Here is a 23,080-nt window from a genome sequence, read left to right as displayed (position 1 = left end):
CAGTCCAGATAAGCAGGGAATTAGGACCAGAAAAATGAATTGAGTTAAGAGAAGAGGCCAAAGCATTATTTACTATTCCTTGAATCTGAACAAAGTGTTCTGAGTTAGAGAGATAGTGGCCGGAATTCTACCGCTTTGCCCGCCACAGAATCAGTGCGGGCGAGAATCTGACAACGGAATTCTCGATTGACCTTGGGCAGGAATTTTTGGTCTCGCCTGAGCGAGGCTGTAAAATCCTGCCCAGTTACAATAATATGATTTTAAGTGGAATAGCTGCCTTCAGGACAAACCAACTGTCTGATGCAATTTTAATACTGTCTGGGAATCGAGTGTTAAAGCAATTGTGAGCAGTTTGAATAGCAGGAACTGTTCTGTTGACAGTGAATGAAACAGGCTTTCCATTGCCACTCTGGTGGACTACCAAACCCCCTCTCACTTCCAGAGCACTTCCTCCAGTGTCATACATCCCTGCTGAGAGCAGAATCATAATTCTGCAGAGCATAGGGGTGTTGTGTCAGCCCACTGCATTTCATTCCAGAGAGAAATGCCATAAAATTTAAATTAGAAATGATCTGGGAGTGACTTTATTTGGAACAAGACTTTACTTTGTTATAAGGAAAATAAGAGGGCAGAGGTCTCTCGGAGGCTGGAATCATTGGCAGAAAAGGAGTTTAAAAAAAAACACCATTCACATTCAAGGTTCCAAAGAAAAGTCATATTAGACTTGAAACATTAACTTTGTTTCTCTCTCCACTGATGGGCCAAACCTGGGATTTTCTAGCAAATACATTTTTTTATTTCAGATTTTCAGCATCTGCAGTATTTTCCTTTTATTACCTTAGTATTTCTGCTAGTTTCATTCCCAGCAACAGATCAGCTGTTTGGGACTGTTCACTTCATAATATTGGTCAGAGTCGCAGTTGGAGCTCAGCTGATCACATTGGGACAGCCTAAAGAACCCTTCAAAAGGGTTGCATTGAGTTATGAAGGATAAAATTGCCAGTATTGCTGCTGATCACCACCACAAACTCCCCCACTCTCTAGCTCTAACAAAGTCAACAAGAGGTTCCACACCCCCAATTCAGGCAGGATGCCAAGCATGCCTTCCCATCAAGGTACAGGCAGAGAAAACACAAATGTCCAACTTGTCAGGCTGAAACCTCTGCTTATAAAGATTGACTCTCTGTCCTGTTTACCCTTATCAAAATGTAAGGAAAAGCATAGGAAAAAAAGGAATCAAAGAATATGGCAGGGGAGGGGAAGAAGAGAAAGAAACAGAAATGGAGGAGATGGGAGAGAACTAGAGAGATGAGAGGCATACAGACAGAAGCAAAGGAGCTAGTAATGTGATCCAATGAATTCAAGAAATTCAACATTGATTAGGAATTCCTAATCAATGTTTAATTGTTACTCTGTCAAATATAAAAAAGTGATACCCAAAACATGCTACTGCTTCGAGATTAAACACCTTACTTTACCATTTGAAGAACTTCCTCCTTAACAGCCTTCCAGTGTTTGTAAACAAATTCTTCCAAATTCAAAATGGAAACTATTTTGGGATCTAAAAACTTGCCTGTTATGTGTAATCCGCGTTGGTATACTTCATACATGGTCTTTGCATCATCGTGATAGTGTGTCATAAGCTGAATGCTATCACCTAATACAGACCCACGAGCTTGATCGGCACCCTAATGAAACAAAAATGTATTACATTCATATGAACTTGCATAAAAGTGAGTCATACAGTTGAATCATGCATCTAGTTTGTCAGGACCTCTTATTTATGAGCCAGGATTATATTTAGATTAGTAATTCTATAAAATCTAGAGAAACCCGCTATTGTAAAATCAGCACTTCAGATACGACATTCGATGTTGAAATAAGAACTAAAAGGTAAAGACCACCTTCATTATTTCAGAATCATTTGCTCATTTCCTTTCAAATAACTTCTGTTCTTCCCTTAAAATATAAATAGTTTTTTCTTTGGCTTTCTTTTGATCTTCGTTTATTTTCCCTCCACTATTCTTTGTCTTCACTGATATGGGCAGCATAGCGCTTAGCATTGCTGCCTCACAGGGCCAGGGACCTGGGTGACATGCTGGCACAGTGGTTAGCACTGGTTCCTCACAGCACCAGGGACCTTGGTTCAATTCCAGCCTTGGGTACTGTGTAGAGTTTGCACATCTTCCCCATGTCTGCGTGGGTTGCCTCTTACAGTCCCAAGATGTGTAGGTTAGGGGGATTAGTGGGGTAACAGGGGTAGTGTGGGCCTGGGCGAGATGCTCTGTCAAAGTTGGTGTAGACTTGATGGCTGATTGGCCTCCTTTGCGTTGTAGGGATTCTATGATTCTTCAGGGATGTGGACAACTGACAAACATGTACACTTCTTTAAAATAAAACACACATTTGGAATACTGAACAGTTTTGGTAACACCTGGGATACTTGAACAGTACTGGTCCCCTTATCTCAGCAAAGATATACTGGTGGAGGAGGCAGTCCAGAGTAGGTTCACGAGGCTGATCTTAGACATGAGAGGGATTTTCTTACAAGGAGAGATTGCATAGGTTGGGTCCATTTATTAGAACATTAGAATATAGAGGAATGAGAAACGACCTTATGAGACACATAGGTCAGGATTTTCCGACCACTCACGCCACAAAAGTTGAAGAATCCCACCCGAGGTCAACTGACTTTTATATGTCCGTGTCCTGCCCACTATAATTCCCGTGGTAGACAGGACAGCAAAATTCTGCCTGTAGGATTCTCAGGGCTAGATAAGGTAAATGTTGAGAGGCTGTTTCCCCTTTTTGGGGAGTCAAAGACGAGAGGACAAAAATCTTGGAGTAAAGGGTCACTCATTTAAGACAGATAAGGAAGAATTTCTTCCCCAAGGGTAGTGAATCTGTAGAATTTTTTCTTTTAAAACCATAGACAGCTGTAGGGGCTGGGTCATTAAGCATGTTCAAGGCCGAGGGACAGATTTTTAAACCAGCAAGGGAATCAAAAATTATGGCGATAAGGTGGGAAAGTGGAGTTGAGGAATTTCACATCAGATCAGTCACAATCTCATTGAATGGCAGAACAAACTTGATGGGTCGAATGGTCTACTTCTGCTCTGCTGGAGGCTGTCGCATACATATTCCTGGAATAGTTGCGGGACTATTTCCCTGATGGGTTTGGGATCTTACATAAAATACAGTTATAAAATGACAGTATTCTAATATCAGAAATGAGGTTGTCAATCATAATTAAAACAGTCTCCATCAACTTAATCCTTTTGTTCTTACTCCCATGCCCCTTGACCTGTTCCTTCTTGTTTTTAAAAACTATGGCATGAACTCTCTACTAGCTGGTTTCATTAATTTCTGTGCTCTCTCCAGGGATATAAAATGAATACTGGTAATAAATTGGATAACCTTCCAAATACTACTTCTGGTGAGAGACAGAGAACTTAACTCAGGCTATCTTATCTTGACAGGCACTGAATTTTAATAGAACTTCCAGAAGCATTTGTGCACCTTTTAATGGAGTTAAATTCAAAAGGGTACAAAACCAAAGAAATGCAATGCAAAACATGCATTTGATCATTGATACATGACATCAGTGTGGTTGGATGTGGGTTTGAACATATCCATGATGTTTACATGCCGAAATCCTCACTTCAAGTTCTCTCAGTGTGGGAAATGCTTTTCCATCAGAAGGAAGAAAAAAAGCAGCAAAATCATTCACAACAGGAAGTTATACATTTTACAGCAATTTAGAAACAGAATCCCTACAGTACAGAAGGAGGCATTTGGCCCATCGAGCCTACACTGACAACAATCTCACCCCAGATCCTATCCCCATAACTTCACATAATTTACCCTCCTAATCTCCCCGACACTAAGGAGCAATATATCATGGTTGATCAACCTAACCCACACGTCTTTGGATTGTGGAAGGAAACTGGGGCACCTGGAGGAAACACACGCAGACACAATCACCTGAGGCTGGGATCGAACCATTGTGCCACCATGCAGCTTTAACTGGCAGTCTGAGGCCTTCATCCATGATCACTCAATTGTCCTCTGGAATGACAAACGTACGTAGGGATGGCAAACAGAAAATAGCTTCAAGATTCAGAGAAAGAAAGAGGCAAAGGCCATGTATCAGCTGGAAGAATCAATGCCAGACAAGTCATCTGATAATACGTGAAAGCAACAAGGATTTGAGGAAACCAGCAGAGCAGAAAAACATGGTTCCAGCATCATGATCTATCATGTGGCTCCTACGTGCATTTTGCAAACACGGAAGAGGAAAGGTTCAGGACTTAATCTTTGAAACACTTCTAACAGAGCAGGAGGCAATGTACTTCTATAGACACTGTGGCTACAATTGGATAGGTAAGCAAGTTGGACAGAGAATCAAGATTGGAGAATGATCGTGAGATTAACTATGATGCTGATTTGCAGAGCACATGGAGAATGAGGTGGGATAATGCACCATGGTCACAATTACAATTATAGGGTCTGGTTTTGAGTTTGCAATGGCCTTTCTCAAGAAAAAAAAACAATGCTGTGGGAGGGGTGGAATGAAAACATCAGACCAAGTCTCAAGCGTGCATCAACTCAATCCAATTTTCTTCTCATCTGTTTAGTGCTTTGTGCATAAAGCTTTTGGGTGTCATCTAATCAAGCCAAGTTAGTGCCATATTATCAACATTATTGATGCCACACCGACTTGGCAAGGACTTACTTCAATTTCCACTGACTGTTGTGAAAGGTCGCAGGGTGGCTTCAAGGCTTTGGGTCTGGTAGTTAGCCAGTATGCTACAATAGCTGCAAACGAAGCAATTCCAACCAGTGTTGGTGGAGGAATGGTTCGAAAAAACTGGCTGAATTCATCTAATTCCAGCAGCCGCAGGTTCCTCAAGACTTCCTTTGCTTGCATCTTTTCAATGAGTAAGCTAAAAAATTCTGTGAAGGGAAAAAACAAATATTACCTTCCAGAATTTGATCAGAGGGAGATGGATGTTAAAAAACGAAATCTCTATGTCACCCAGCAAGATCTTCAATCACTGTTCCAAACGATAACGTAATCTTCTATCAACACGTCACTGTGCAGTAGCAACCATCATCAAAAGGCAAATTACATTGGCATGAGGAATAGACGTATTAAAGTTAAACATCGGGAATTCACTTTATATTTTGAATGATCACTTCACCCATTCATAATACAGTTAATAGAATCACAGAATATTGCAGTGCAGAAGAGGTCCTTCAGCCCATCAAGTCAGTACCGATGCATCAAAGGTCCTGACCTGCCCAACTAACCCCACTTGCCAGCACTTGGCCCATATGGCCTTGAATGTCTTGGCGTGCCAAGAACTCATCCATGTATTTTTTAAAGGATGTGAGGCATCCTGCCTCTACCACCTCCCAGGCAGTGCATTCCAAACCATCACCACCCTCTGGGTAAAAAAGTTTTTCCCTCAAATCCCCCCTAAACCTCCCATCTCCAACTTCTGAGTCCCATGGTAATTGACCCTTCAACTAAGGGGAACAGCTGCTCCCTACCCACCCTGTCCATGCCTCTCAACCAGGTCACTCCTCAGTCTTCTCTACTCCAGAGGAAACAACCCAACCTCTCTTCATAACTTAAACGTTCCATCCCAGGCAGCATCCTGGTGAATCTCCTCTGCACCCCTTCCAGGCCAATACACTGCTAGAGTTAAGAAAGAGAGCAGCAGTGTAGTGAATAGTATTGATCCATCAAATTGTGTTCTATCACACCCTATGCTTCAACCAATAGCAGAATTTTATTCTTGCCAGCTGTGAATTTTTGTCATCATACATGTAACTGTACTGAATCACAACACATGCTAAATATTCCCTTGCAACGACAGAGGGAGGGAGTATCATAGAATCCTACAGTGCAGGCGGCGGCCATTCGGCCCATTGAGTCTGCACCGACCACAATCCCACCCAGGCCCTATCCCCATAACCCCATGCATTTACTCTAGCTAGTCCCGCTGACACTGAGGGGCAATTCACCAAGGCCAGTTCACCTAACCCACACATTTTTGGACTGTGGGAGGAAACCCGTGCAGACATGGGGAGAACATGCAGATTCTGCACAGACACAGTGACCCGAACCCGTGTCCCTGGCACAGAGATAGTAGTGCTAACCACTCTGCCACCATAGTGCTCTGGCAGTGTCAACTTCTGTGTCTCTAAACAACTGGTCACACTGCATCACTGGCAAAGGAATGGATGCAGACCGTATACCTGTGCACACAAATACAATGTGACAGGCTTGGCTCAGTGATGACACTCAGCCTCAGAATCACACGATTGTTGGTTTAAGTCCCACTCCAGAGATTTGGGCACCAGAATGTGGTTGTAGCACTGGAATGCTCCTCTATTGGAGGGACTGTATTTTGGATGAGATATTAAACCATGATGTTAAAATGCTGGATGGCTTTGATGAATGTTAAATGGTGCCAGAAAGAAGAGGAGCAGTATTCTCTAAGCACTCAGGACTATCATTTATCCTTCACACAACCAACTAAACAAAGTGTCTCATGGATTGGTCTGGGAGTAGCAGGTTCTGGTTTGCAGGGCAATTGGCAGCAATATTATGGGATCGGGACTGTTGGAACAGTCTACACCTGAACCATGGTGGGATTGGTGTTCTTGTGGGCTGTGTAATGAGGGAAGTGGAGAAGGTTTTAAACCAACTTGTAGAAGGAAGAGATCAAATTTGAGAAGATGTGGTAAACCAAGGGGTAGAGATAAGGCAAAAGAGAAAGGTATAAATGTGAGAAATGACAAATAGAATGCAACAGGAAGGGATAGAGAGCACAATCCAAAGAGTGAGAGAACAGATAAGACTAGAGGTCGTAAAAATAACAAAGGTCAAAGCTAAAGGCTCTGTATCTGCACATAGCACTTGAAGCAAAACAGGGTGAAGTGATAGGCATAAGAGAGAGAGATACTTGTGGGAATGGTTTTTTTTTGAGAGTTTATTAGTGTCACAAGTAGGCTTACATTAACAGTGCGATGAAGTTAAAATCCGTGGTCGTCAAACTCAGGCGCCTGTTTGAGTACACAGAGGGAGAATTTAGCACCTAACCAGCATGTCTTTCAGACTGTGGGAGGAAACTGGACCTGAAGGAAATGCAAGGAGGCTCCACACAGAATGACCCAAGCCAGGAATTGAACCCAGGTCCCTGGTGCCGTGGTGCAGCAGTGCTGGCCACTGTGTACAAGTCACTAGAGATGCAGTGGCAGATCTTTAAAAGGATATTTCAGAATACACAAAATAGATTCATTCCAATGAGAAATAGAAATTCCAAGAGGCGGACCTATGGATAACTAAAAAAGTTAATGACAATATCAAATTTAAGGAAAGCATACAATTGTGCAAAATAGTTGGCAGGTCAAAAGATTAGACAGAATACAAAACTCAAAAAGATTAATTAGAAGGGGAAAAAATTGAGTATGGAGAAAGCTAGCTAGGAAGAGTTTATATACATACTTATATAAGAAAAGTGTTGGTCCTACAGAAAGTTTGTTTGGAGAGTTAAAAGTGGAAAATAAAGAGATGGTAAGTGGATTGAATAGGAATCTTGCATCCGTCTTCATGCAGGGGGTACAATAATATCCCAGCAATAATTGTAAATCAGGAATTAGAAGGCAGAGGGATAATCACCAGAGAAGTGATACTTAGCAAATTGTTGGAGCTTCGAGCTGACAAGTCCCTGGGTGCTACTAAACTTCAAGGGGCAGTTGATGCAATGGTTTTAAGTTATAAAAATACACTGGATTGGCAGATAGTAAATGCAACTCCTTTATTCAAAAAAAAAGGGAGACAAAGCTGGAAATTACAGGCCAGTTAGCTTAATATTTGTCAGAGGGAAAACACTGGAAATTATTGAGACGTTATGCCAGAGCATTTAGAAAAACAAATGGCAATCAGGCAGAGTCAACATGATTTTGGGAAAGAGAAATCATGTTTGATCAATGTATTGGAATTTGAAGCAGTCACATGTGCTGTGGATGAAGGGAAACTGGTGGATGTTCTGGACTTGGATTTGCAGAAGGTATTTGATAAGATAACATACTATGAAGAGAGATTGAATAGACTGGGTCTGTACTCGTTAGACTTTAGAAGGCTGAGGGGGGAAATCTTATAGAGACATACAAGATAATGAAGGGGCTAGATAGGGAAGAGGTAGAGAGATTCTTCCTGCTTAGAAAGGATAGCAGAACTAGAGGGCACAGCCTCAAAATAAGTGGGGGGGGGGGGGGGGAAACAGTTTAGAACGGAGTTGAGGAGGAACTTCTTCACTCAAAGGGTGGTGAATCTCTAATTCTCTGCCCAATGAAGTGGTGGAGGCTACCTCGCTGAATATATTTAAGTCACGGGTAGGTAGATTTCTGATAGACAGGGGGATTAAGCGTTATGGGGAGAAAGCGGGAAAGTGGAACTGATCCACTTCAGATCAGCCATGATCTTATTGAATGGCGGGGCAGGCTCGAAGGGCTAGATGGCCTACTCCTGCTCCTATTTCTTATGTTCTTATATTGGAGATAAAAGCAGAAAATAAAAACCCATGTTATACTGGGTAACATATTGCATGGATTAAATATTGGCCAGCTAACACGGAATAAAAGAGTAGCCATTAATAGTTTTGTTTACGTGCTTGGCGAGAGGTGAGCCATAGGGATCTGTCCCAGGGAGTTTTCCTGATTGTGTAGTGACCTAGCCCCAAGCCAGATAGGCAAATTTAAATAAGAGCCAGAACTGCAGCCAGATGAACTGCAGGCCTAGTTAGCTTCTTTGAAAGCCTGGGGGAGGGGAGGTACTCAGTTGAATGCCAAAATTAAAGCACAGCAGGTAGATCCTGGTTTAAAGCACAAGGAGAAAACTTGAAAGACAGGATAATAATTCAGAATGGAAGATCTCCTGTGAGACTTTGGACGGCGCTTCAAAGTGCAATACCCCAGGATATCATAAGAAAATCTTACATGCAATTCTAATGGTTGAATGCATGGATACTCAAAACTGTAACTCATAAGCAGACATTTTCTGGTCTCGCCTCTAGTCTGACATGGCAGCGTAACTCAAAACCTATCACAATTGTCAAGGTGCAGGGAAATTTCAGGACACAGTTAAACCAACCCTCTTCAAATCCATACCAGTTTTTGGTGAACCATAACCAAATCTGTTTGTCAGTACATCCTTATGATATGTACTTGGCCACCCAATTCAGAGGCCTTTCTCCTCAAAATTACGGCCAAAGCTATGATTGAAGGACTGAACCAACTCTCTCTCTGGATGGCCTGCCAAATGAGATCCAATCAGATCAGGGGATAAATTTCATGTCTCATGCTCAGACAGCTGTTTTTAGCCTAGGAAAAACAGCTGAAAGTTTTGGCCTATGTCACTCAAGGGGCATTAGAACAATATAACCAATCCCTAAAAACAATGATTCAGACCTGCTGCTTAGAATATCCTCATGACTGGGATAAAGGCTTAGGCTGCCTGCCACAAGAGACTTAACCAATGAGTTCATATGCTTCAATCCACATGAGTTAACTTGTGGGCCAAAGGTGCACAGCCCTTCTGAAGTTAATAAAAGAAATGTTTCTGGAATCCAGAGAGGACACCTCATTGCTGAGACATGTGAAAACATTCCCAAGAATGACTCTTCAATGTCTGTGCAGTGGCTAAAGTCATGAAAAGGCAGGCAGACAGACAGACAGGCACGCACGCTAAAAGTCAAACTCTCCAGCTAGAAGAGCAGGTCTTAACGCAGTTTCCACGGCCAAATAATCCATTCAAGGTCAAATTCGGCGCTTCATACCAGGTGGCTAAAAAGATCAGCAAGGTAAATGATTGATCTGGAGTACACAACCTGAGGGAAAAAAAAATTATGTCACTTTAATAAGGTAAAGCAATCACAGCCCAGAGCCTACTCAATCTGGGAGAGTTTGCCAGGTATTAAAAAGTAGCAGCTGGGAAGGATCAGGTGAGAGGGAGAAGATAGAGGACCCAAGGTCAAAGTCCCAACGGCAAGACTGGCAAATGCCAAAATCTAAGTGCCCTGTTAACCTGACAGATAATGTGGAGATCCTGATAGAAGAGCAGCAGGAGAGTATAGGCACCCTGCAGGGGGAATTTAAAGAAATCCGTAAGGAGCAGTCAGCACCTACCTTACTGGCAAATCACAATACCTATGTAGGGGATTAACTACCACTGACCGACCACCACCACCACCCCCCCCGACAAATCAGAACTCCTAAGTCACAAAATAAATCAAATACATGTTAAATAAAGGTACAAATCGGGCAGGAGCAGCTAGAATTGCCCCATTGAACGAACCATAAAACCAGATGGATCTATTTGGTTCTGTACTGATCAGGAGTTAATGCATTCATCCTTGGACCAATTTATGTGCTATCCCTCACAAAGGATAAGCAGCACCAGTCCCTTAAGTGGGCATGTGCTGGTTCTACCAAAGAATTATTCCAAATCTTAGCAACCTAACTGCCCCAACTAACAGGCTTGCTAAAGAAATCCACCAATCCAGAATGGACAGAGATGTACCAAAAGAATTGAGAAATTAAAAGCCGTCCTCACAAAAGGAACCCATGCTAGCCACTGCAAATTTCAGTAAACCTTTTACAGTAGTTTTTGACATCAGTGAATTAGGAGCTGTCCTTCTCCAAGATGATATTTTCCCCCTAAATTATTCATTTACGGGATGTGGGCATCACTGGCTAGGCCAGCATTTATTGCCCTGAAGGGGGTGGTAAGCTGCAGTTCTCCAGATGCAGGTACACCCATAGTGCTGTTAGGGAAGGAATTCTAGGATTTTGACTCAGTAATAGTGAAGAATGGCAATATATTTCCAAGACGATGAGTGACTTGGAGGGAAACCTTCAGGTGATAGTGTTTCCAGGTATATGCTACCCTTATCCTTCTAGATCATTAACGGGTTTGGAAGGTGCTGCCCAAGAAATCTTGGTGAGTTCCTGCAGCGCACTGTTCGTTGGTGGTGGACAGATTGAATGTTTATGGGAGACGTAGCAATCAAAAGGGCTGCTTTATCCTGATGGTGTTGAGCTTCTTGAATGTTCTTGGAACTGCATTCACCCAGGCAAGTGGGGAGTACTCCATTAACTCCTGACTTGTGTCTTGTAGATGGTGAACAGGCTCTAGAGAGTCAGGAGGTCGAGTTACTTGCTGTAGGCTGAAAGCCTGCTCTTGTAACCACAGTATTTATGTGGCAGGTATGGTTCAGTTTCTGGTCAATGGTAAATCCCAGGATTTTGATAGTGGGGGATTCAGTAAAGAAGTTCTGGACTTGAGCCCTGATTGGTTAGTTCACAAGAATGTTAAACAAATATCAGAAGTACAGTCAAGAAGGAAACGCAAGTATTTGGTTAGCTCTGCAGAACTGCAAGGTCTACGTTAGCAATGGGCATCAAGGGACCTTAAAATACACAAATTATAACCCTTAAATTGACAACGTCAAGAATGTTTCAATGGAATTTACTCTTGCAGCCTTTTAATTTAAAGATTACAAGCATTGCTAGAAAGAATATCACTGACACAGTATCCAGGGGATGCAAAACTGTAACTGTATACTGTGAGAATGCTAGAAATGTGTACTTTTTTTCCTTGCTTCACAGGATAATCATGAAAAAATATTATATTCCACTTTTTGACATTTTGATTTGTCAAATGAAAAGTATTATTTTTTGTACACTATATACAGACAAAGCATACTGTTCATAGAGAAAGAAACAAGAGCGTGCAGAATGTAGTGTTACAGTCATAGCTAGGGTTCAGACAAAGATCAACTTAATGCAAGGTAGGTTCATTCAAAAGTCTGACGGCAACAGGGAGGAAACTGCTTGAGTCGGTTGGTACGTGACCTCAGGCTTTTGTATCTTTTTCCCGATGGAAGACAAAGGAAGAGAGAATGCCCAAGGCCCTTAATTATGCCGGCTGCTTTGCCAGGCAGCAGGAAGTGTACACAGAGTTAATGGATCGAAGGCTGGTTTGTGTGATGGACTGAGCTATGGTCACGATCTTTTGTAGTTTGTGGTCTTGGGCAGAGCAGGAGCCACACCAAGTTGTGATACAACCAGAAAGAACGCTTTCTATGGAGTGTCTGTAAAAGTTGGAGAGAGTCATTCCTGATGTGCCAAATTTCCTTCATCTTCTGAGGAAGTAGAGGTGTTGGTAGGCTTTCTTAGTCATAGAGGGGCATTGGCAGGGGGAACCAGGACAGGCTGTTGATGATCTGGACACCTAAAAACTTGAAGCTCTCGATCCTTTCTACTTCATCCCCATCGATGTAGACGGGTATGTTCTCCTTTACACTTCCTGAAGTCCATGACAAACCCCTTCATTTTGTTGACTTTGATGGAGAGATTATTGTCACTGCACCAGTTCACCAGATTCTCTGTCTCGTCATTGTTTGAGATCCAACCCACTATGGTAGTGTCGTCAGCAAACTTGAAGATTGAATTGGAGGGGAATTTGGCCATAGTCATAGGTGTATAAGGAGTATAGTAGGGAGCTGAGGACACAGCTTTATGGGGCACCGGTGTTGAGGATGATCGTAGAGATGGTGTTGCTGCCTATTCTTACTGATTGTGGTAGTGAGTTAGGAAGTTCAGGATCCAGTCACAGAGTCTGGTAAATATGAGGAGTCTGGACATTGCAGACTGCAAGATCATTCTTTATGAAAGTGGCTACAGCTGGGCATAGCTTAAATGCCTATAATAACATGTTAAGTTATGGGCAGTAATCAATTCTGTGGGCAATGTTTAATTAAATATGGACTTGAAGAGTGCTTTGCCACTACCTGTGAAGTTTAAAAATCTCATTAAGGATAAACATGGTTAACATCTCTGGGTCCAGACCAACCTGCTACAGTATCAGTTGACAATGGTCATTCCACTTTGCCCCAACTGGAGTTCACATATTCTTGGTTCAGTTTGCATTCAGACAGTTGTTGGTGATCCCATGTTCTTCAAACACTGGTTATCCTTAATTAATCTACCAAAATGCATCACCTCACATTTATCTAAATTAACTCCATCTGCCAATCGTCAGCCCACTGGCCCAACTGATCAAGACCCCATTGCAATCTGAGATAACTTTCTTCACAATGCCACCAATTTTGCTATAATCTGCAAACTTATTAACCATGCCTCCTATAGTCTTATCCAAATCATTAATATAAACGACAAATAACAGTCAACCCAGCACTGATCCCAGAGGTGCATCACTGGTCACAGGTCTCCAGTTTGCAAAACAACCCTCTACAAACACCCTCTGGCTTCTGTCATCAAGTCAATTTTGTATCCATTTAGGTACTTCATCCTGGATCCCATAAAATTCGACGTTACGCGACAACATGCCATGTGGTATCTTGATTGGTTTCCACAGGTCGGCGCAACATCAAGGGTTGAAGGGCCTGTACTGCGCTGTAATGTTCTGTGTTATGTTGTCAAAGGCGTTGCTAAAGTCCACGTAGACAACATCAACTGCACTGCCCTCATCAACCTTCTTGGTTACCCCTTCAAAAAACTCAAATTTGAGAGATGTGATTTTTCCACTCACAAAGCCATGCTGATTGGTCCTTATGTCTCCAAACGCCTGTAGATCCTGTCTCTCAAAATACCTTCCAACAAATTACCCATCATAGATGTGAGGCTCACTCGTTGTCAGTGCAGGCCCGATGGGCCAAACAGAATCCCTACAGTGCAGAGGGAGGCTACGATTCTATGACCCAGTGGCTAGAGTATACAGGCAGTGCACCAACTACCTGCAGAGAGAGTCTGGACTGAAGAGACAGTATAAACTCATTCCATAACAGGTGGCACAAGTAATAAATGCAAAAGTACTAAAATAATGAATAGTGTAAAGGCTTTGTTACAGACTTTGAATTTATCAGGGCACTAAAATCCTGCAACAGCTAATGCTGGCCTGATCACAACTCTCCACTTAAATATATCAGGTCAGCATGGTGGCACAATGGTTAGCACTGCTGCCTCACAGCGCCGGGGATCCAGGTTCAATTCACGGCTTGGGGTCATTGTGCAAACTCCGCACAGACATTCCCCTTGTGTCTGCGTGAGTTTCCTCCGGTTGCTCTGGTTTCCTCAGTCCAAAGATGTGGGGGTTGGGTTCATTGGTCATGCTGAATTGACCCTGGTGTCAGGGGGACTAAGAGTAAATACATGGAGCTAAGAGATAGGGGCTGGGTGGGATTGCAGTTGGTGCAAATTTGGATGGGCTGAATGGTCTCCTTCTACACTGTAGCTATTAAAGTAAAATGTACCATACTTCTTATTTGAGTATCAAAATATTGTAGCAGCAGTAAACATGACATTATACGAAGTTACTAGTACTGTTTTCAATTTAGAATCTGATCAGCTGGTGATGCTTTTAAATTAGTAGGGTAGGGGGCTCTTAGCTGTAGCTGCTCAATTAATACATTGATTGTATATAGTAGTAACCTTTGGTAAGAAAGAAATTGCTAAGTTTTGGTATGGGCACTATAGTCATCAAATCTAAGCCATCTATTGTATTATAATTAGTTCCGAGGATGATAGTTAAAATCTCTTCCTGTTTACTGTCAAGTGATCCTAGACAAGGAATGAATTTGTATAGCTATAAAATTAATACAAGATCAGAATTAACTGTGATGCATGAATCATAGAATCCTACAGTGCAGAAGGGGCATACGGCCCATCAAATCTGCATCAACCACAATCCCACCCAGGCGCTATCCCCATGCATTTACAGTTGCTAGTCCCCCAACACCAAGCATGACCAATTCATCTAGCCCGCACATCTTTGGACTGTGGGAGGAAACTGGAGCACCTGAAGAAAATCCACACAGACATGGGGAGAATGTGCAGATGCCACACAGAGTGACCCATGTCAGGAATCAAATCTGGGCCTCTGGCACAGTGAGGCAGCAGTGCTAACCACTGTGCCATCCCACAGAGTGGCTGCTTGTACATGTAATGCCATTGAGCTGCCGGGATCTTTGAAACCATCCCCCCAACACAAGATTCCTGAGATTTATTATTGAAATAAAAAGTATCACAAAGTTTCATGCCAACTCCTACTCAATGATATTCATTTTTTCTGTCCTTATTCAGAGAATCAATTTTGTAAAAAAAAGACACCTTTTGAACAGGGCAGAAAGAGCACCACACAAGGCAAATTTAGTTACTGATTTGATCTCATTTAGATTATGGACAGTACATTCCAGCCGTATGTAATAGACACTGGAGAAAAGTAGCTCTTTGGAAAGTCTGGGTATGAACTGCCTTCAGTCTTAGCATCTTTTTTCACATTGGGCAACTTTTGCCGATACAAAATAATCCTTCTTCAACACAGGGTGGGGGGAAAGGACAGTGCAAATTACTTGTCTGTTCTTTTGGCAGCTTTGTGGAGTTCATGGATCATGCTCATATAGGTTGTTTCAGATTACACTCCCTTTTCAGTTTTTTTTTTAAATATTCACTTACCATCAACAGGTCCAGGCAGCAGGTGATTAGAATGCCATCCAACCTGACTGTCTGCCCCTTTACTGTGTCCACATTCACAGCATCCCTGAAGAGGAAGCATGGAGAGTCCATCAACATAGTCCTTCCATGCCCAGTGGGCACTGTGGGGACTGAGTGCATTATTGGCCCTCAAGTTTTATTTGAGATTTATTTTTTGTTAAAGAAGTACCCTTTTAAGGGGTTGTTCCTTTCCTTTGTCCCTCAGTTTATTAGATTTAGCTTACTTGGTTATTTGATTTACTTCAAAATAGGGTATTGTCACTGAACTAGTAATCCAGAGACCCAGGGCAATGCCCTGCACCGCACCCCCTCTCCCCTCCAAGTCCACATTCCACCACAGCAGATGGTGAAATTTGAATCAGAAAATCTGAAAGTAAAAGGTCTAATGATGACCACAAAACTATTGTCAATTGTTTAAAAAAAAACCTGTCTTTTAGGGAACGGAATCTGTCATCCTTATCTGGCCTATGTGACTCCAGAGCCACAGCAATAAGGCTGACACTTAAATGCCCACTGAAACAGCAAGTCAGTCATTTGGTCAAGGGCAAGTAAAGGACAATTAGAAGGATGTGCTACGAATGCTGGCCCAGCCAGTGACACCCACATAAATATTTCTTAAATGCTGTGAACAGAAACTTATTTTCACCCTGTTTAATATATGGTCAGCAGTTTATTGATTTTATCTGACTGGTTTATTAATACAAGGACCAATTTTACTACCCACTCTGTGTTCACCCACCCCCTTTCCCATAACCTCGGAAATGTAGAATTACATGTTAATGTTTTTGTCTTTTTATTCCGCAGGTGTCAGTCCACCTTGTTGTCAAACGAGAGGCATGCACACGGTGGGTCGTGCGTGGGCTGCTCTTGGAGGTTCCGGGAGTGGCCTAGTACTTCGTGTCAGTGTGTGTGCTTGATCCTGGACCGGTAGACGGGCACCACAACAGCTCAGTGGCTAGCACTGCTAGCTGTGCAGATACATGGATTTGGGCCTGTGTCTGTGGGAGTTTGCGCATTCTCCCTGTGGTTGCGTGGGTTTCCTCCCACACCCCAAAGATGTGCTCTTAGGCTGATTGGTATACGAAATTGACACTATTCTCCCCTGAATCTGGCTAAGTTAGGGGTTCCACTCGCATACACACAGGGCAGGGTAGGTGTAGGAGGATATGGCGGCACGGGCTCGTTGGGCCGAAGGGCTTGTTTCCCATGCTGGGTTGTTCTTTGTTCTTTAACCATCCACCCTACTAAACAGAAATGATGCACAAGAGGAATTAAAATCAGGCTACAAAAGTTCCTCATTCCAACCTGCCTCCATTTTTAGTTCTTAAAACTTTCAAGTTGACCAAAGATCCCAAAGGCCTCATGATATGTCATCCTATGGTCTCATGTAATCTGCACCTCTATATTGCTTTAACAGAAAGACATCCTGCCCATCAGCCATTAGAGGAAAACTGGTGGGATCACCTTGAACTTCTACCGTTCAGGATCCTTCCAACACGTGGGAGTGACAAGATCTTCCCAGTCATCGTGATCAATGCACTATTTTCCAGAAGCTATCCTTTCTGCCAATGCACAAGATTTTGATAATGTGTTTCTAAGGTTTTTGTACAAGTTGGACTAATGTTTATGGCTTTTTAAAGCTACTTTTAAAATAGGTCAGTTTGAATTTACGTTTGATAATTATCAAGGTAATTGGGAAACAGGAAGGCAGTTGTTTGCGAGAAACTACGCTGAATGAATTTAATGACATTGCTAAGTTTGAATTAAAGGAGTTTTCTGCTTTGAAGGAATAGTTAACAGCATGGAGTTCAATAATCAGAACTTAGGGTAGCACCTCAAGTTTAAACAAACCACTTTAATGAATCTGTATCAGAAGAAACCCACTATTTTCTGATATTATGACAGGATGCGTGTTCTATGACTTCAGTGTTGGCCTTGGGTTAAAAAAATGTTGACAAGAAAATGTGACTTTATTTGTGACTTCTGCATCTAAATGAAATGGATCATTTGTTTGTAATGGAATGTAAATCTCTGTGGTGTAAAGGACTAAGAGAAAGCTATGTCCCGATTTATGACCATTAACAGGGGTTGAAAAAGTGGGGCAAGTTGACTGGCAACTGATAGCCCCAAGGTTATTTCCAAAACAGGGATCCTGGATTACTGAGAGTAGGGATAAAAGTTGGAGAATTAGTGTCCTCATTGCCACAGTTTTTACCACCACTTCAATGGTATAATTCTCCTGAGACATAGCTCATCATTACTTCTGAGACAGAAAATCCTAGGTGCTGAGGATAAAGAATATCCAGGTTGCCTTCACTGCTCAAGTATATTTATATTTTATTTAATTTCTCCTGAGACATAGCTCATCATTACTTCTGAGACAGAAAATCCTAGGTGCTGAGGATAAAGAATATCCAGGTTGCCTTCACTGCTCAAGTATATTTATATTTTATTTAATTTCTGCTTAACTCACAATTACTAGTCTTTCATGCCTGATTAGGTCAAATCCAATGGAGGACCCTATTGTTACAAATTTGGATGTTTAAAGGGTTTTATATCTTGGAATCCACAAATCTTACAGATGACAACAATCAAAACAGTATGTTTTAGAGTTCCCAGAAGTGACTCAATCGCAAGTGCAAGACATCACAATACACTTTTGCATCTCGGGGCCAGCCAAGAGCTTTCAAGAGCTCTTAAAGGTCTCATTCTACCAGTATTCAACTTGTGTGACCTTGCCAAGTGCATCAAGCAGATACATACCAGGTTCATAGGCACCCACACTGATTCATTCATTTTGGGGCAACCCACCTTAGTAGATCAGATATAATGGCTGCCATGCCAGCAGAAGGTAGTCATCATCAGGCTCTTATGGTTTAGGTGCCTTGTTCATTCCTGGTAACAAGAGGGCATAAAGGAGGCAATGCACTTGCCTTTCATTGGCCAATAATGTTACTGAATCTCCTATGGCATTGCATGCACATCCTTGGGGAGCTGCTTCCAAATTAAATTCCTCTGCCAACTCCACAACCAGGGGTGGGATTTTCTAGTTACGCTTGCCCCAAGACTGGAATATACCTCCAGACATCAACAGACCTTTGCATGGTCAAATCCCGCCCACTACAATTCTGCCTCAGGGATTTTTGTCATTTTGTTTTACATACTCTCTCCTAGCCCAACAGATGTTACTGATGTGCATGAAAGTGTGATTGTAATCTTATGCCTCCTCTTCATTGCATTGCAGCAATAAAACAAGTTAAAACCAGTCACAAGTGGATTCAATGCAACCTTTAACAGGCATATTAATTCTTTAAGTTTCCCACTGAAAATTGCATGGTCTAGGTGTGTATCAGTCAGACACCATGAAAAAACTAATCCCTTGGCTTTCTTACAAGAGAGCATGGCAGTTAGAATTGACCAAGTTTTGTTTTGTTTCCAACTTCTATACACATAACTCACTGCGTGCTCCTCCTGTATACATTCCCATTACAATACATTTCATTATTCCTTCCAATAACTATATCTGATTTAGAATAAAGATGGATAATTTGTAAAAAGCTGACTTATGCTTGGGCATTGTTTTTTAAAAAGTGAAAATGCCACTAAATTGTGGTGAATGTCAATTACGGTAGTAATGTATGTCATTAAAGTATCAAAGATAAATTATTGTGTTCCAATTGCCAGTTGGATTATCAGGATGTAACAGTTATTATTACAGTATGATAACCCAGTCAAAGCACAGATGGTGCATGGTATTTATACCCTGTGGCAGCTAGCACCATATGATAGAACATAGATTTGTACATTTAGTAGGAAGACGGATCGAGGTAAACAAACATTCTTGCAGCATTAGTCTTGCTGAGCGGTTGATGTGAGATTATTCAATGTTGATGCCAGATAACAGATATGAAAGGTATTCTAGTGCTCACCACTCATTTCCTTCAGGTTGATCAAAATGAGAAAATAATAGATAATGTGATAGCTGGAATTGCCTAAATACTTCCTCAGAGGAATGGGCAACTTGGATGAAAATTAAAAATACAGCCTAAAGGATCACAGAATTTTGGGCAAGTCAACTATGTGCACAGTACAATACTGGAGTCAAATTCCCACAATCTTTTATGATCCTGTATTGATAGAGATAGTAAGTGTTTGTGGATGGGGTGCCAAGAGAGTTTGGCCGAGATGGTATTGAGTTTCATGAGTGGTGTTGAAGTTGCACTCACCCAGGCAAATGGATCACACTCTTAATTTACGTTTTTAAGATAGTGGACAGGCTTCGGAGTCAGGAGGCGAGTTGCTCACCACAGAATTTCTAGCCTCTGACCCGTTTTTGTAGTAACAGTATTTATTTGGTTGGCCCAGTTCAATTTCGGGGCAAAGGTAAACCCCAGGATGTTAATGCCATTGGATGTCAAGGCTAGATTCTCTCTTGTTGGAGATGGTCATTGCCTGGCACTTTTGTGGTCACTTGCCACTTGTCAGCCCATGCCTGGATATTGTCAGGTCTTGTAGTATTTGAACATGACTGTTTCAGTATCTGAGGAGTCTCAAATGGTGCTGACAAACGAACACCCCCACTTCTGATCTTATGATGGAAGAAAGATCATTGATGAAGCAGTTGCAGATGGACACTGCACTGAGGGACTCTTGCAGTGATGCACTGGAACAGACAGCAGACAGATTTCAAAACAACTACAGCCATCTTCCTTTGTGCCCAGCATGACCTCCTAGTGGAGTGCTTCCTCGTTCCCCCACAACCAGGCCTCACAAGCAGTCTGACAACAAATTAAATGTCAGTGTATGTTGCAAAGGGAATGGAATATAAAAGTAGGGACATTTTACTACAATTGTACAAGGCAGTAAAGACCACGATCGTGTATTGTGTACAGTTTTGATCTCCTTGTTGAAAGAAGGATAATTGCATTCAGAATTTGTTAAGAAAAGGTTCATTCAACAGATTCTTGCGATTAAGGCTTATGTTACGAGAAGTGATCTTATTGAAACATACAAGATCCTGAGGGAACTTGATAAAGTGGAAAGGATGTTTTCCCTTAGAATTGGTTGGGCTGGGAGAGAAAGAGAGGAGGAAGAGACCATTTAAAAGTGCGGTTTCAAATTTAAGACAGGCGAGATTTTTTTAACCACACAGTTGAGAACCTGCGGAAGGTCCTCAGATAGCACAAGAAGTAGGGTCATTCAGATTTAAGGCTAAGGTATAGAGTCATAGAATTCACAGAAGTAGATAGTTTATTGACAAACAAGGGAATCAGGGGCTATTGGGAGTAGACAAAATATCGTGTTGAGGCTACAACAGATCAGTTGTGACTTCTGCATGTACATTTTGTAGTGTAACACAAAACGTAGTGTTGAGAAAACGTTGATACTATTAGCATGCATGTCACAATATCCCCTACAGCAGCACAGATGGGAAATGGTAATATTAACGAATAGTGTTTTTGGATTAAACTCGTAAGTTATCATAGAATCCTCTATAGTGCAGAAGGTGGCCATCTGGCCCATCAAGTCTGCACCAACTCTCCGACAAAGCATTTTACCCAGTCCCATCATGCCACTCTATTCTCGTAACTCCACACATTTACCATGGCTAGTCCATGTAACCGACATCTTTGGGCACCAAGGGGCAATTTAGGCCATTTGAACCTGCTCCATTTATTTTGATTATTGAATTCAATATCCTGTTCCCCCTTCCCCCCATATCCATTGGTCCCTTTAGCACCAAGACGTACATCTGATTTTTCACTTGAAATCAGACAATGTTCTGGCCTCAACAACATTCTGTGGTAGTGAATTCCACACATTCACCACCCTCTGGGTGAAGAAATTTCTCCTCACTTCAGTTCTAAAAGGTTTACCTCTTATCCTCAAGATATGCCCCCTTGATCTGGGCTCCCCCACCATTGGGAACATTCTGTCTGAATCTATCCTGTTAGAATTTTAAGTTTCTGAGATCTCCTCTTACTCTTCTAAATTCAGTGTATATAATCCTAACCAATTTAATCTCTCTTCATATGACAGACCTGCCATCCCAGGAATCAACCTGGTAAATTGTTGCTGTACTCCCTCTGTAGCAAGGACATCCTTTCTCAGATAAGGACACCAAAACTGCACACAATACTCCAGATGTGGCCTCACCAACACCCTCTACAGTTGCAACAGAACATCCCCTTTCACAAACCCTCTTGGTATGAAGGCCACAGACCATTTGCCTTCTTCACTGTCTGCTGCACCTGACTTACTCTGTGACTGATGCACGAGAAGTCCAAGGTCTCATTGGGTGTAAAATGAGAGAAGTGGATACTCATTCAAGTAATAAGTTATCTTCCTATTATTGCTACGAAAGTGGATAACCTGACACTTATTTACATTATACTGCATTTGTCATGCAGATGCCCACATACACTCAGCCTGCTGAAGTCACGCTAAAGCACCTCTGCATCCTCCTCACAGCTCACCTCCCACCCAACTTTGTATCATCTGCAAATTTGGAGATAACAGTCAGTTCCCTCTTCCAAATTATTAATATATAACATGGACAGTCAGGGTCCTAGCACAGAAGACTGTAGAACCCAATTTTCAAAAGGCTGGATGACATTTTTTTTTAAATATAGAAATCAGACAATTGCTGTGTAGAATTTGTAACGAAGCTACATAGCTATAAAGTGCAAATCTTTTATTGAATAACAGGTGATTCTGCTCACTTTATCCCAAATCTACCTTCAATAAAGATTGTATGCGGTGTAAGATTATACAGTCAGACAATGCTGCATCACAGCCTGTTGGTTTCCAAAGCTCAAAACTCCTAGCCTTACACGTGCACTGTCCGACAAAACATCTCCTATAACGCGAAACCATTCTAATGTTCCTTAAAATAGTGGAATGGGAGGGAAGGGAAACAGAGCAGAACAGAAAAAAAGCAAATGAAACAGAAGGATCTAAAGAAAATTGAAAGGGAAAAATGAGACTGGTTTCATGTTAGGTCTGAAAAGGCAGCTAATATTCACAATCAAGTGGACACAGAAAGACAGAAAAAAACAGGGTCAAGATGGAGGGTAGGAAAAGTTAGATGCATTCACTTCCATCTGGTTTTAGAAGGAAGAAAGTTATCTTTCTCTATAAGGTCAACTGTCATGATACAATAAATTCCCTGGGAGAAAGAAATAGGAGATCCTATTATGTGAGGCAACCGCTTTAAAAAGTGACCCATTGGGCTTATGCAAATTACTTTTTCAAGGCCAAATTACTCTCCCCTTCCTCAAAACATGAATCTTTCATGTTTCTTGCACACAAGTGTATTGCACGATGCTTCCATAAACAAAAAGCTGAAAGCTTTATAAAGGCTGCAACATATTTAAATTTCTTTCACACCAAACATTCTTATGAATGAACTAAACCACTTCCTGCCATTGCCTGGAGAGTATTATGAATGGACATTGCAAAGCCAGCCATCTCTATTCAGTATTCTGCATAT

The 23,080-nt window shown here is 41.8% G+C and overlaps 1 protein-coding gene across 1 annotated transcript in view; it reads right to left on the bottom strand.

The window, feature by feature from the left end:
* Positions 1–23,080, bottom strand: part of LOC145351782 (long-chain-fatty-acid--CoA ligase 6-like) — a 137,322-nt gene that overhangs the window by 72,781 nt on the left and 41,461 nt on the right. Inside the window, exons 2-3 of the mRNA XM_080201407.1 lie at positions 4,736–4,956; positions 1,574–1,688 (exon numbers count right to left, since the gene is read on the bottom strand). Coding sequence (XP_080057533.1) covers positions 1,574–1,688; positions 4,736–4,956 — 336 coding nt within the window. The remainder of the gene's footprint in view (positions 1–1,573; positions 1,689–4,735; positions 4,957–23,080) is intronic.

This window comes from Carcharhinus amblyrhynchos, chromosome 13 (genome assembly GCF_965287045.1).
Source record: "Carcharhinus amblyrhynchos chromosome 13, sCarAmb.v2.hapA, whole genome shotgun sequence".
NCBI classification, from domain to species: domain Eukaryota; kingdom Metazoa; phylum Chordata; class Chondrichthyes; order Carcharhiniformes; family Carcharhinidae; genus Carcharhinus; species Carcharhinus amblyrhynchos.
This window is presented reverse-complemented; position numbering and strand designations above follow the sequence as displayed.